Source organism: Ochotona princeps, chromosome 8 (assembly GCF_030435755.1).
Source record: "Ochotona princeps isolate mOchPri1 chromosome 8, mOchPri1.hap1, whole genome shotgun sequence".
In the NCBI taxonomy this organism is placed as follows: Eukaryota; Metazoa; Chordata; class Mammalia; order Lagomorpha; family Ochotonidae; genus Ochotona; species Ochotona princeps.
Window position 1 is genome coordinate 73066154 of NC_080839.1, and position 12492 is coordinate 73078645.

The 12492-nt window shown below is 41.6% G+C and overlaps 1 protein-coding gene across 1 annotated transcript in view; it reads right to left on the reverse strand.

The window, feature by feature from the left end:
• Positions 1-1386: 1386 nt before the first annotated feature.
• Positions 1387-12492, reverse strand: part of DDX1 (DEAD-box helicase 1) — a 33258-nt gene continuing 22152 nt past the window's right edge. The window contains exons 18-26 of the mRNA XM_058668258.1: positions 12060-12111; positions 8423-8569; positions 6502-6593; positions 4886-4958; positions 4700-4772; positions 4572-4614; positions 3027-3122; positions 2358-2478; positions 1387-1711 (exon numbers count right to left, since the gene is read on the reverse strand). Coding sequence (XP_058524241.1) covers positions 1581-1711; positions 2358-2478; positions 3027-3122; positions 4572-4614; positions 4700-4772; positions 4886-4958; positions 6502-6593; positions 8423-8569; positions 12060-12111 — 828 coding nt within the window. The 3' untranslated portion in view covers positions 1387-1580. The remainder of the gene's footprint in view (positions 1712-2357; positions 2479-3026; positions 3123-4571; positions 4615-4699; positions 4773-4885; positions 4959-6501; positions 6594-8422; positions 8570-12059; positions 12112-12492) is intronic.

Here is a 12492-nt window from a genome sequence, read left to right on the forward strand (position 1 = left end):
ACACCCCACTGGAGAGCTAATCCCAACTAAAGCTCAGGAGGTTCTACTCCTAAAAGACAGGAGTCAATTAGTGTTTCAGGGACCACATCTTAACCAAACTTTCAACATGTGCATCCCTATTAACAGAGGCCCGAAAAACCGGCATCAGGAACCAGAACTGGTGAGTGAGAGGAAGGGCTAACCAAGGTGCAGGTGACAGAGCAACCCCCGGCTGCGCATGGCTTCCCCTCTGAAATCTCTGTTCCCTAGGTAGTTCCAGGTAGAGAGCACCCTGAAGAAAAACTAAACTCATTCCATCCACACAGCCCTAGCCAGCAACGCTTTGTGCAGCGCACCGGTCAGACCTGAGAATCGCAGTCCCTACACAATCCAGAAAAACTGAAGGTACAACGTCCAGGGTTGGTTTCTAGAGCCTAGCCATAGTGCAGCACCCCTGTAAGCTTAACTTGTATATCTGATTACAGTGAGGATATGAAACAGATGATTAGCTGGTCCTTTCCAGCTCTAATGCCTGGTCTGCTCCTCGGTGCCCTTGCTGTGACATGTCAGTCAGATCTGTTTCTGAAGCCTGACTGCCTATGTGAACACTGCAATGGTAACCGGTCCAGAAGTAAGCGGGGAAATGTCATCCTCAGTCATCTCCACAAGCTTGGAACTCGGTACCCCGGGCAATGGTGCTCTCACTACAGCATTTATCCTAGATCAGATTTCACTTTACAGCGCACCTAGTACTTCCGTACTAAAGGGTTTAAACACTGTAAAACAAGAAATCACAATAACTTGTGCTCTTCAGAAAAATTTTTCCTAAACAAAACTGTTTCATAAACTCAAAATGCACAGAACAATTCAGTTGTATGTTTTAAAATTTTTCCCTTTTCCTTCTAGAATTTTAGGTAAAAGTCAGGATTTAGGGACGTACAGTTGCAGGATCAAGTTTAAATTTGTCTCTTAAGGCTAAAAAGCAGGATGTAGCAGACTAGTTCCATCCTTATGGACAAGCCCCATCTGAACAGGCAAGCTCTGAGAAATCAGTTCTCCAGAGACACCTCCTACTGTAACCCTCACACCAATCACCAATCCTTAGACACACAGCCTTTCGCTAAATCCGTAAAAACCTCCAGGCTTCTAAACCAGCCAAGTAGTCCCTCTACCTCAGGATCATCACACTGTCATCCCTGACACAACTCTCCTTTAACCGTAACTGATAACTGTCCTCCAGGGCCACTCCCTGTGAAAAATTCTACTCTCCGAATACTCACTAGTGTTGCTACAGAAATCCTCAGCCAAACGCACACGCCCATAAGCTTTCTTTCGCATGCCCAGTGTTCTTAAAAAGGAGAAGCCACGTATCAGTAGCTTGAAATAAGACACAAACCTTCACAAAGATACAGTCACCAAATTTATTTTCATTAGGTTGTTATTTTATGAAGAATTCCTAAAACTAATGTTTCTTGACATGCAGGAGTTAGCATTAACAGCTTAAGTTACTAAAAATACTGCTGCTTGGAAGCAGTGCAAGTGTTTTAGAGTTTAAGACTACAGCCTTTCATCACTCCAGTCTTATCCTGCATATGTGAAAATCAGAAGGTTCGGAACAGCTGGTTAGGAAGGTAGCCAAGATGCAGGAACGATGTCTGTGCCTCCTTTTCAAGGGCAGCCAACTCTTGAACAGTAGGTGCCAGAATGTCCACGTGGCCTTGATAGCTTCCACCTGCACCACACACAAGTTACAAAGTAATGTAAATGACATGCCTGAAATATTTGTCCGCAGTACTGCAGCAGAATTCTGTCACTTTGAATATTGCTTCTAGCAATAAAACTGTACTACTGTGCAAGTGATTCCCAGAACTTTGAGTTTTCAAAATGTTACATTCATTATTTCAAGAAAAATAGGTCGGGCCAGACAGCTGTCCTGACACCTCCACCCCATCCCTTGGTTTGGATAATATTTAATTTTGCCTGAATCTTAAAATTTTTCAGAAACCAGCTGATGAAAGATATTCTAAGTGAAAGGATTCTATGAGGTTATCATGTTAATTAAGCCATAAGTTTCTGACTCCTTGATCAAAATGATCTATTATACTTTTGTTTCCTAGCAATTCTATAAAATGTTCCTTATCACATTAGCACTTCAAGAAAAGGAGCTCAACTGCTGTTCATCATTTACATGTAGACCACACAATTAACACACACGCTCCGAGACAGGGACTGGGAAAGTGCAAGCCCTAACAAGGAACAGGAATGACTAATACGCCAACAATATACATTTAACATAATGACATGTGATTCTTATTAAACTGAGGTTCAAAAAGGAAATATTTACATTTAAAATAGAATTTCAGTAACTCAAAGCTTACCACCAGCAGCTCTTTTTTGGCCATAGGTAACTTTCCCATCAAATTCATCCACTGGTACTTTTATATCTGGCTCTACCTGAGAGATGGTGCAATTCAGGTGTTCTTCTATCTCAGACAGCAACTAAAGGGAAAGGGAATTTAAATATTTCCAAGTTAAACCTGCACTCTGAGCGAGTTGCATTAAATAAATGCAGGAAGGCTAAAACGTTAATATGATTTCTGAAGAGACAGACTCACCAGTTATCATTTACAAACTATAGTTAATGTTATAATTGGCTACAGGTAAGACATGACATACAATGTTTCTAAAAATACATGTAGTTTATATTACCATTTTCAAAAAATTATTCATTTGGTAGCTAGAGAAAGAAAGAGTGATAGAGAGAAGTCGCATCAGCTGGTTCACTCCCAAGATGTGTACAATGACCAGGGCTGGACCAGGCCACACTCACAAGTCAGGGACTCAATTCAGGTCCACAACATGAGTGCCAGGAGCCCAGTTACCCAGGCCACTGCTGCTGCCTGCAGGGACCACGAGAGGACAGTGCTAGACCCAGGAGCTGGGGCCAGGAATGAAACATAACCACTCTGATTTGGGATGAGGCATGTTAACTGGCATCTTCACTGCTAAGCTAAACGTCTGTCCCGAGTTGCTCGACTGAGTCGTACCTGCATCTCATTGTACCATATGGTGCAGCCCCCATCCTCCTTGAGTCTTGTGTTATAACATCCTTTTCCACGGTTGCTACACACATGGTACCAAACCTAAAATAGAAAAAGAAAACACTAACACCTCTGCAGACAGAAATACACTAAACACGTTATTCTTTTATTTTTAAGATTTATTTTTATTGGAAAGAAAATAACATACAACAGCCAGAGCTGAGCCAATCCGCAGCCAGGAGCCAGGAACTTCTTCTGAGTCTCCCACATAGGTGCAGGGTCCCAAGGCTTTGGACCATCCTCAATTGCTTTCCCAGATCACAAACAAGGAGCTGGAAAAAAAGTGGAGCAGAAGGGACACGAACCAGTGCTGATATGGGTTCCCAGTGCAGGCAAGGTGAGGACTTAAGCCACTAGGCTACTGCACCAGACCCTAAGCACCCTATTCTAAATTTATTTTTTAGTATCCATTATATTCAAGGCACTAGAAACAAGAGACTGGTATTGTGTGTCATCCAGTTGCCACATTCTGTAGCAGGTCTTCTGAGAATATTTTTGAGAGTAAGTCAAATTTTTTTCTAAAATGGAAGTCAGTAACAGATACAAATTCTCAGATAAAATAAGGATGAAAAATTAATTGCTAGAGAATGCTATATCAGGCTTGGTGTGATACCATAGTAGTTAAAGTCCGCGCCTTGAATGTGCCGGGATCCCTTATGGGCAACGGTTCTATTCCCAGCGGTTCCACTTTCCATCCAGCTCTGCCTGTGGCCTGGGAAAGCAGTAGAGGATGGCTAAAAGCTTTGGGACCCTGCACCCATGTTGGAGACATGGAAGAGGCTCCTGACTTTGGATTGGCTCAGCTCCAGTCGTTGCCGCCACCTGGGGAGTGAACCATTAGACGGAACATCTTCCTCTCTGTCTCTCCTTCTCTCTATATATCTGCCTTTCCAATAAAAATAAATAAATCTTTAAATAAAAAAAAGAGAATGCTATATCAAGATTAATATAAAAAATTAAGTTGAAATATTTTTCTATTGAGAATAATAAAGCAAGCAGTCAAAATGTATGATCAGCAAATTTGGGTGAGGGATATATTGGCATAACTGTACATATGAAATATAAAAAAGAAAGGAAAGAAGGAGAGTAGCTTAAGGGAGGGAGGAAGGGAGGCAAGTATGTTTATCTTCTTAGAATTTTATCTATGAAACACATGAAATGTTACATTTATATTGATAAAATTAAAAAAATAAGTAAGTTAAATGCCAGCCCTTACCCTTCCTTAAAATATCTTCTATGATACCTTGATTAAGAATGCACAGTATTTTTTGTGTGTGTGAAAATGATATTATAATTATTAGGGAAATGATTTCTATTTTGTGAATTTCATCTTATATACATCCAACAAAGAGAAAAAGATGGTAAGAAAACTTCAGTTATATTCTATATGCAGCTGAATCCAACTTCAATGGGCAAACTGCACAGCTGTCATCTCTGGCACACTAAACCACAACACAGCTAACGAACACAGGAGAACACTGAGAACATCACCTTTTCCTTTTCCGTTGCCACCAGGGAAATGGCCAGACCCATCCTGAAATACATTTCAGTCTTTATTAGACTTCATTCTCAGGGCATGCAAGTGTCTTAAACAGCACAAACACAAGCTGTGACTGTACCTTTCAGCTCTCCCTACTCTGCCAATGCGGTGGACATAGTTTTGCTTCTCATCAGGCAGGGTGACATTTATAACTATAAATAAAAATAATTATTACTAATTGTTCTCAGCTTCTAAATTTTCCAGACAGATTAGATAGCTTGACTGCAAAGACAATTTAAACTGTGGATATAAAGTTCCTTTTTACCATAAGGTACACCGTGGATATCAATTCCTCTCGCAGCTACATCTGTGCAAATTAAGAATCTTACATCTCCTTTCTAAAGAGAAGAGAGAAATTTGTTAGCATATACATATATATATCGCAAAATAAAAACATATTTTTTAAAAAATAAGATCGACTTATTTCTGAGAAGCACTTACAGACAGAAAAAAGAAAGAATATTCCATCTGTTGGTCCATTCACCAAAAAGCCACAACAGCCAGAGGCAAGCCAATCCGAAGTAGGGAGTCAGGAGCCTCCCCCAGGTCTCCCACCAGGTACAGGGGCCCAAAGATCTGGGCTACCCTCTACCTCCTTCCCAGGCCATAGGCAGAGAACTGGATTGGAAGTGGCGCAGCTGGGACTCAAGCCAGAGCCCATGTGGGATGTGAGTGCTCCAGGTGGAGGACTAGCCCGCTAAGCCACCAGGCCAGCCCCAAGAAAATTTCACCTTCCCACTGAGACCTCCAACAACAAAATGCTGTCATGAGATCAGAGGTTGAGACACTCATTAGTTTATGGATCTGCTTAAACAAGACATTAAAACATAAAGGAATGAGTGCAATCATTTGTTTTCCTTTTTCCTATATCAAAGACACTAGCCATTGTTAAAATTTGGCTTCCTCTTGAAAAATTACATTCAGAAACATCTTCAGAAATTGAACAGAAAAGATAAAATCACAAATATAAGCAATATTTTTACCCTTGCATTAAAATAAGTCCAGAATATTAAATAAAGCTTGAAGATGTACTTTTTTGGACAACAGACAAAATCATAAAGAAGGATAAGTATGGAGTGGGCCTCTGGTGCTCAACATGGAAACACAAATTAGCCCTGAGATATCATTTATGTCCCAAGACACAACCAAATTAGAGATTTGGAGGGAGGAAGGGAGGAAGGAAGGAAGGGTAGGCTGACTTACCATCCAGTATAATTCCAGATGACAGAGTGGTTTGCATGCCCAAGGGGCCAGGTGATGTTTTAACATCCCTATCAGTTATGCCCACTATGTAAACACAATCCAAAGCTCCTAAGCCCAGCACTTCCCACATTTTTTCATACCATACGTTCCAGAGAAAATGGTGTTTGTACTAACAAGTGGGATGAACACACTGGTCTAACTGGATGGTAACGTGTGCCAGTGGCAATATGGACCACCTTCAGTTCTGCACAGTGCAAGCTCCACCCCCCTGCAGCCAGAACTGAAACCCTGTGCTACAAGCGCATCACTGGGACGGTCTGCCTCAGGTAACAGCAAAGCATACTTCGTATGTGGACAGCAGTCCTAACCTACACAGAAGTTCTCTATTACTACAGACTTCACTCTCGGGGAAGGCTCATAAGACAAAGCTTCACCATTCATGCTCCTTTTTTTTCCTTTCCTAAAAATATATAAAAGATTTTAACTTTCATAGTTTGAAAATTCTTATTATAGTAGTGTTGTGCTGATAGACAATGTCACACCACTAATCCCTCCCATGATAAAGACAGGAAAGAAATAGGTTAGAATTTCTAGGAGACAAGAATTGACTTAGTAATACCAACCAGATGTAACTTCCATCTTAAGTTGTAAGAAATAAGACTAAGTAAGTACCCGTACCTTAAATCTTTCCAAGTTTTGCTTTCTCTCATGAGGCTTTCTGTCACCATGAAGACAAACACAGGAAAACTGATGTCCTTTTTTATCAGGTCCTAGTGAAAAGTGCACTCAACAATTAACTTCGGGCAACATTTTACTTAAGTATACAGTCAAAAAGCCAATACAATTCAGACAACAGTACCATATAATTCCACAAAAGCTTATACCGCTATTTGCTGTAAGTTCTGGTTAATTTCTGTTACTGGTGAGATGTCATTAAAAAGAACTGCATGGAATGCTAGAATACTGACAAAGTCCTTTCAAGGACATATTAAGATACTATTCCTCATCTGCAGCAGGAATAAAGTAACCTGCCAACTAACACGCACGTGCACACACCAGGCACCTCATCATCCTCTGTAACACTGACAATCAAGGGGTAAGCAGAAGGGAGCATTTTTGCAAGAGTCAAATATGCATTATGAAGTTGGTGCTGTTCCTAAACGAACATGCATACACACCTGCTCTCCTCAGGCTATTTGTAAATTCTCTTTATATATTTGGAAAAAACAATAAGATCTCTGATCCACTGGTTCATATCCTAATTGTCTGCAAAGGCCAAAGCTGGCCAAGGCAGACATCAGGAGCCAGGACTCAATGCCATCTTCCTGTGAGTGGCAGAGTACTCAGTGTCTGATCTTTGTCTACCAGGGTGCATAGTGGAACGTAGCCAACTTCAAGTAGGGTAACAGAGCATAGTTCTATCCACAGTTAAGGGCTAACAGCCTTTTGGACCTCCACACAGGCTGCAGGCACCACTGCAAGACAACCCACTAGAAACTGGGTTCAATGTAAACTTCATAATCCAAGGAAATAATACATTTTCACAGATACTCATTCAAAATGACTACCAAAACTAATTACACAGAAGTGAAACAATAACTAACCAACGCTCTCAGCCGTACAGCTGGGGTTTCACTGCACTCTGAACGTGATGTAGTTTGGTATAATTCACATCCCTACTCTCAGCTTCCATTTCAGACTATTAGAAATAAAAGTGCTATGACCATTTACACGCACCTTCTGTTGATCTGCATTTCATTTGACTTAAATAATACTTAGGAGCTAAAATTCTGAGCATGAGACAGAAATATATAATTGATACAGACTACAGTACCTTTTAATGAAATGGTTATATCATATTTATATCTTCACCAACAATGTAAACACACGTGAGCTGCTCCCTAGCCTCGCCTAGCTGGAGGTGTATTTTAGCTCATCATGTACAGTGCTAACATATCGTGATTTTATTTTGCATTTCCATAACAACTGACTGTGTGGGGCATTTTTCACGTTGATTTACACATTTAGTGTTCTATTGTAAGGAGCGTAAGACTCATGGTATCTCCACTGTAGGCCGAATGCTTTATTACAGCAACTTTACTTCTTAGATACATTCCTTGGAAGAAACAAATAGATTTCATGCAGTCTAACACTCTATGCCCTCAGTCCACTGATATTTCAGTTTACAAATATATCTAACTTTTCTACCATTGAATTTATTCTGTAATTTCTAACCATGCTTTAAAAAAATATTTTCCCCTTTTTCTTTGCTTACGTTGCTTTTTCATTCTTTTTCTCCCGTTTACTGGTTTAGAAGATACACCTCCATTATTTTAGCAATTATACTTTAAACTGTAATAGTAAAGTCATTCATTTCCTCCTCCTGAAAGACTTAAGGGCCACAGGATGCAGGACGCATGCTCAGCACAGTGAGAACGCGTGCTCGAGCTGATCACACGGACGGGTCCTGGATAAGCAGATACTTGCAATGCGCCTTTACCGCTTTACAATCCAGGCATGCATTCCAGAAAGTATCAATATGAGGCTAATAAGCTATGAAATAAAGAAACACAGTTTATTTCAAGTGAGGAACAATTACCTCCTCCTTGCTGCATGAAATACTGTTCCAAGTTGTCACAGTCGATTTTGGTTCTACAGAAGACAATGGCTTGATCCATCTTGTGCTCCTTGATGGCCCGGACGGCATACTCCCCTTTCAGGATTTTAATGGCTTCAGACCACATCTCTTGAACACCACAACAAAAAAAGAATGGAATTTCAGTCCCAAGTTCTCACAGACACACATAATTATAGTTACAACTTAACTCTCCTGAAAAACTTCTGCCCTAATACAAGTGTAATGGACAAGGATAGTAAGAAATAAGACAGAGTTAACAGTGAGTTAATACATTTGCTAACTTTTTTAAAATACTGCTTTATTGGGGCACAAAAATACCCATACCAGAGACTCTTAACAAGGGAACACAAACACGCACACACAGACTGAGAAACAGACACCCAAAGCTTGTCTCCTGTGGAACCAATCACAAGCTGCTCCGCATGAACTTCCCCACACTGCTCAAAAAACATTTACTTAGATAATTATACTCTTTCTAATCAACCTAAATACAAGGAAGTTTATGCCTCACTCCACGGGATAAAAATTTTCCAGTATCAACTAGTTAGCAATATCTTAGTTACTGCAAATTTATCCTATTTTTCAGTGTGAAGCTATAGCTGCTGCTCTTTAACTTCTGTAAGAATTCAGTGACCGTGTGTGTGTGTGTGTGTGTGTGTGTGTGTGTGTGTGTGTGTGTGTATATGATCCTGGCATGTATGCGAGGAAGTTAGCAGCTAGGCTACCACGCTGCACCCAACCTCACATATTTTTAAGGTCTCACCGTTAACTCTATCTATAGAATAAACTAAGCAAAACATTTACATGAAAAATACAGAAGGTCGTAAAAAGTAGAGTTTTATAAATACATTCCCAGGCAGTGGGACAGCAGATTCGTTCCAACCAGCAGTCTCTGCTTCTCTCTAACAAGGACTGAGTGGATATTGTAAATGTGGACTTGCACATAAAATTAAGTTGGAACAAACTTTAACATAAAATTAAAAAAATTTGCCCTTACATACATACAAAAAAATCATTTAATTCAACCATAAAGCAAACACAATCTGATCATTGCCTACAGTCCACGTGAGGCGTGTTGACATGAGCCAGGCAGCCTCTCCCACGTCGCGCAGGCACAATCCTTGCATCCTCCAGTCTGAGCTACGCATAGGTGTCTTTTCATTAAGTCTGGGTATTAGTCAAGATTTTAAGATACAGAATTTCAGTTTGGAAAGATGGGAACGTTCTAGAGACAGACAGTGGTCTCGGCTACGCAGCAGTTTCAATGTTCTTCATGCCACTGGACTACACACTAAAACTGATTCAAATGGCACATTTAAATCTAATATTTTATCATAAAAAATGAATAAATCAAGACTATTTCTGTATCTTTCACAAGATTGTAACTAAACGGGCCCAGCATGGTAGCCTAGTGGCTGGAGTCCTTGCCTTACACACACAGGGATCCCAGATTGGTGCCGGTTCTAATCCTGGCACCTCTATTTCCCATCCAGCTCCCTGCTTTTGGCCTGGGAAACAGTCGAGGACGGCCCAAGGCCTTAGGATCCTGCACCCGCGTGGGAGACCCAGAAGAAGCTCCTGGCTCCTGGCTGTGGATCAGCTCAGCTCTGGTCATTGCTGCCACTTGGAGAGTAAATCAACTGATGGAAGATCTTCCTCTCTGTCTCTCCTCCTCTCTGTCTATCTGACTTTCCAATAAAAATAAAAATAAAACTTCAAAAAAAATGATTGTAACTACAGATATTTTTCTTTGTTCCCCAAGGAAAAATCATTTATACAACATTCAAAATTCAGCATTAATAAAAACTATGCCCACACCATGTCTGAAGCAGTATGAACAGGCGATAGTCATTGGCACAAGCATCCGCCAGTCAGGGAGAGGCAGGCTGGGGCCTGACGCTGGGGTCCCAGCTAGGCTGGACCTGCAGTGAGCCCACACAGGCATTTGGGAGTAGGCAGGCCAGAGGCCTCATGGGTAACAGGGCGAGGATATATGAGACACACCAAAGCACCAGTGTGGGAGCAGGCAGGGTAGGGGCCTGACACTGGGGCCCTAGGCAGGCTGCACAGCAGTATGCCATAATGCTGGTTTGGAAGTGGACAGGCTGGGAGCCTCAATGGTCCAGGGCAGACTGCACCCAAGATGCAGCAAAGCACTGGTCCAAGGAGATGGCAAGCCAGGAGCTTTGCAGGTCCAAGGCAGGCTGTACCATGGCACAATAGAAACAAAGGTTCTGGAATGACAGATCAGGGGCCTGACATTGGAGCCCCAGGCCAACCTCACCTGCAATGTACCAGTGAGCTTGAGCAGAGGGTTGAGGCTAGGGTCCTGTAGTTTTGGGGGATGCACGCCAGGTACCTGACAGGTCCCTGGGGAGGCCATGGCTGCTACATGATACGGCATTGGTCTGTGGAAAGCATGACAGGGACCCAACAGGTTCCAGGCAGTCATAATCTCACTAGGCCACGGCATGAGGCCGGAGTCCCGAATGGAGGAGCCTAACTGAGGAACTCTGGCATCACCAAGAAATCTGGGTTTCAAGTACTATTGGTCTTAGAAGCAACAGGATCTCTGGCCAATGAACAGAGGCCAAGGTGTTTGTCCTGGCCTTGGAACACACAGCGTACACTATGCTGACTCCTTTGTGTCCATGTTATGTCCATCTCCTATGCTGACTCTTGCGCTGGGCAGAGGATCACGCCCATGAGCACATACAGATGAACTGGCTTACTCCTGTGAACCAACTGAGGTTCTTGGATGCCACTTCAAAATATAGAACAAGGCCAGTGTCATCTTAGAGTGGTGATGTCAATGAGAGACATAGCCATCGGCACCAGCTACACTTTTATGGGTCATGAAGTGGATCTCCATAGAAATAAGAGACTTTGAATCTGGGACATGGAAGGTCTATACCCCTAATCAACAGAAGTAGCTACAGAATATGAGAGTATCTTTCAGCAACCCTCAACAATAAGGGCCAGAAATCTCAGGAGGAAATGAAATGGGACAGGTGGTTAGCAAGCTTAGACTCATGTATTGGAAGCCATACTTCCCGTTTTATGAAATGGATAGCCTACTTGACAATCAACTCTTTCTCACCTAGGACTGAAAAGTGGCATCATGTCACCATTCCCTTCCTGGGTTCATGAGAAGCGAGGCAGAGGGGCAGCCCTCTCCATTATCCCCCTCCCAACATACAATCAAAGTAGAAACATGTCTCTCCCACCTCTCCGCTCTCCACCCACTCTGTTCCTGAATGTGTTTCTGTGATTTCTTCACTCCATAGTGTTTAACTCACCCACACATAAACTGTCTCCAGAGAAATTTGATGCTTTCTTAGGATCAATGAAAATTCTACAATCTCAAATAGTTGTTAATTCAGATAAGACTCTATCTAAATTCAGTGAACACATTCCTCTAAGTTAGCTAATATCAGCCTTCCCCCTATCTAATTACTTCTGTTGCTTTTATCTTCTAAGTTTTCTATACTAACTCTGTGGATAGCCTATGCCCTTCATGACAGTAAATAGGGCATCTATGCAATGAAGAAAATCAGTTTCTTCAGAATCTTCCCACACAGCCATTCTTGTTACTTACCTGGACTGTTAGCACCAGGTCTTGTGTTATCTTTTGCATGAACATCATCAGTCTAAAAAAGGAAGGGACAAAAAGATCAGGTATGCTTCACTATGACTCAGAACAGGTACAGGGAGAGCTCCTTTGTCTCCAGGCTGTTTCAGAACCTTCTTTGCCATCTGTGGGCACATTCCAAAGAACTCTTCATTAATTGTAGGCCCAAGCAATCAATTTAAAATACAACAGGAAAAACTCAAACGTGGTTTTCAAAGTTTTGTGTTTTAATAACAATCATGTCAGTATTTTGTAAAGATCAATCTAATAAAAACAAGGGAAAGTAACAAGATGGCCTTCAGGAGAATAAGGTGTGTCAAGAGGATGCAGCTGAGGGTTCCTATGTTAGAAACCCAGAAAGCACTATATCTGAAACTACATAAAATATGCACTATGCATA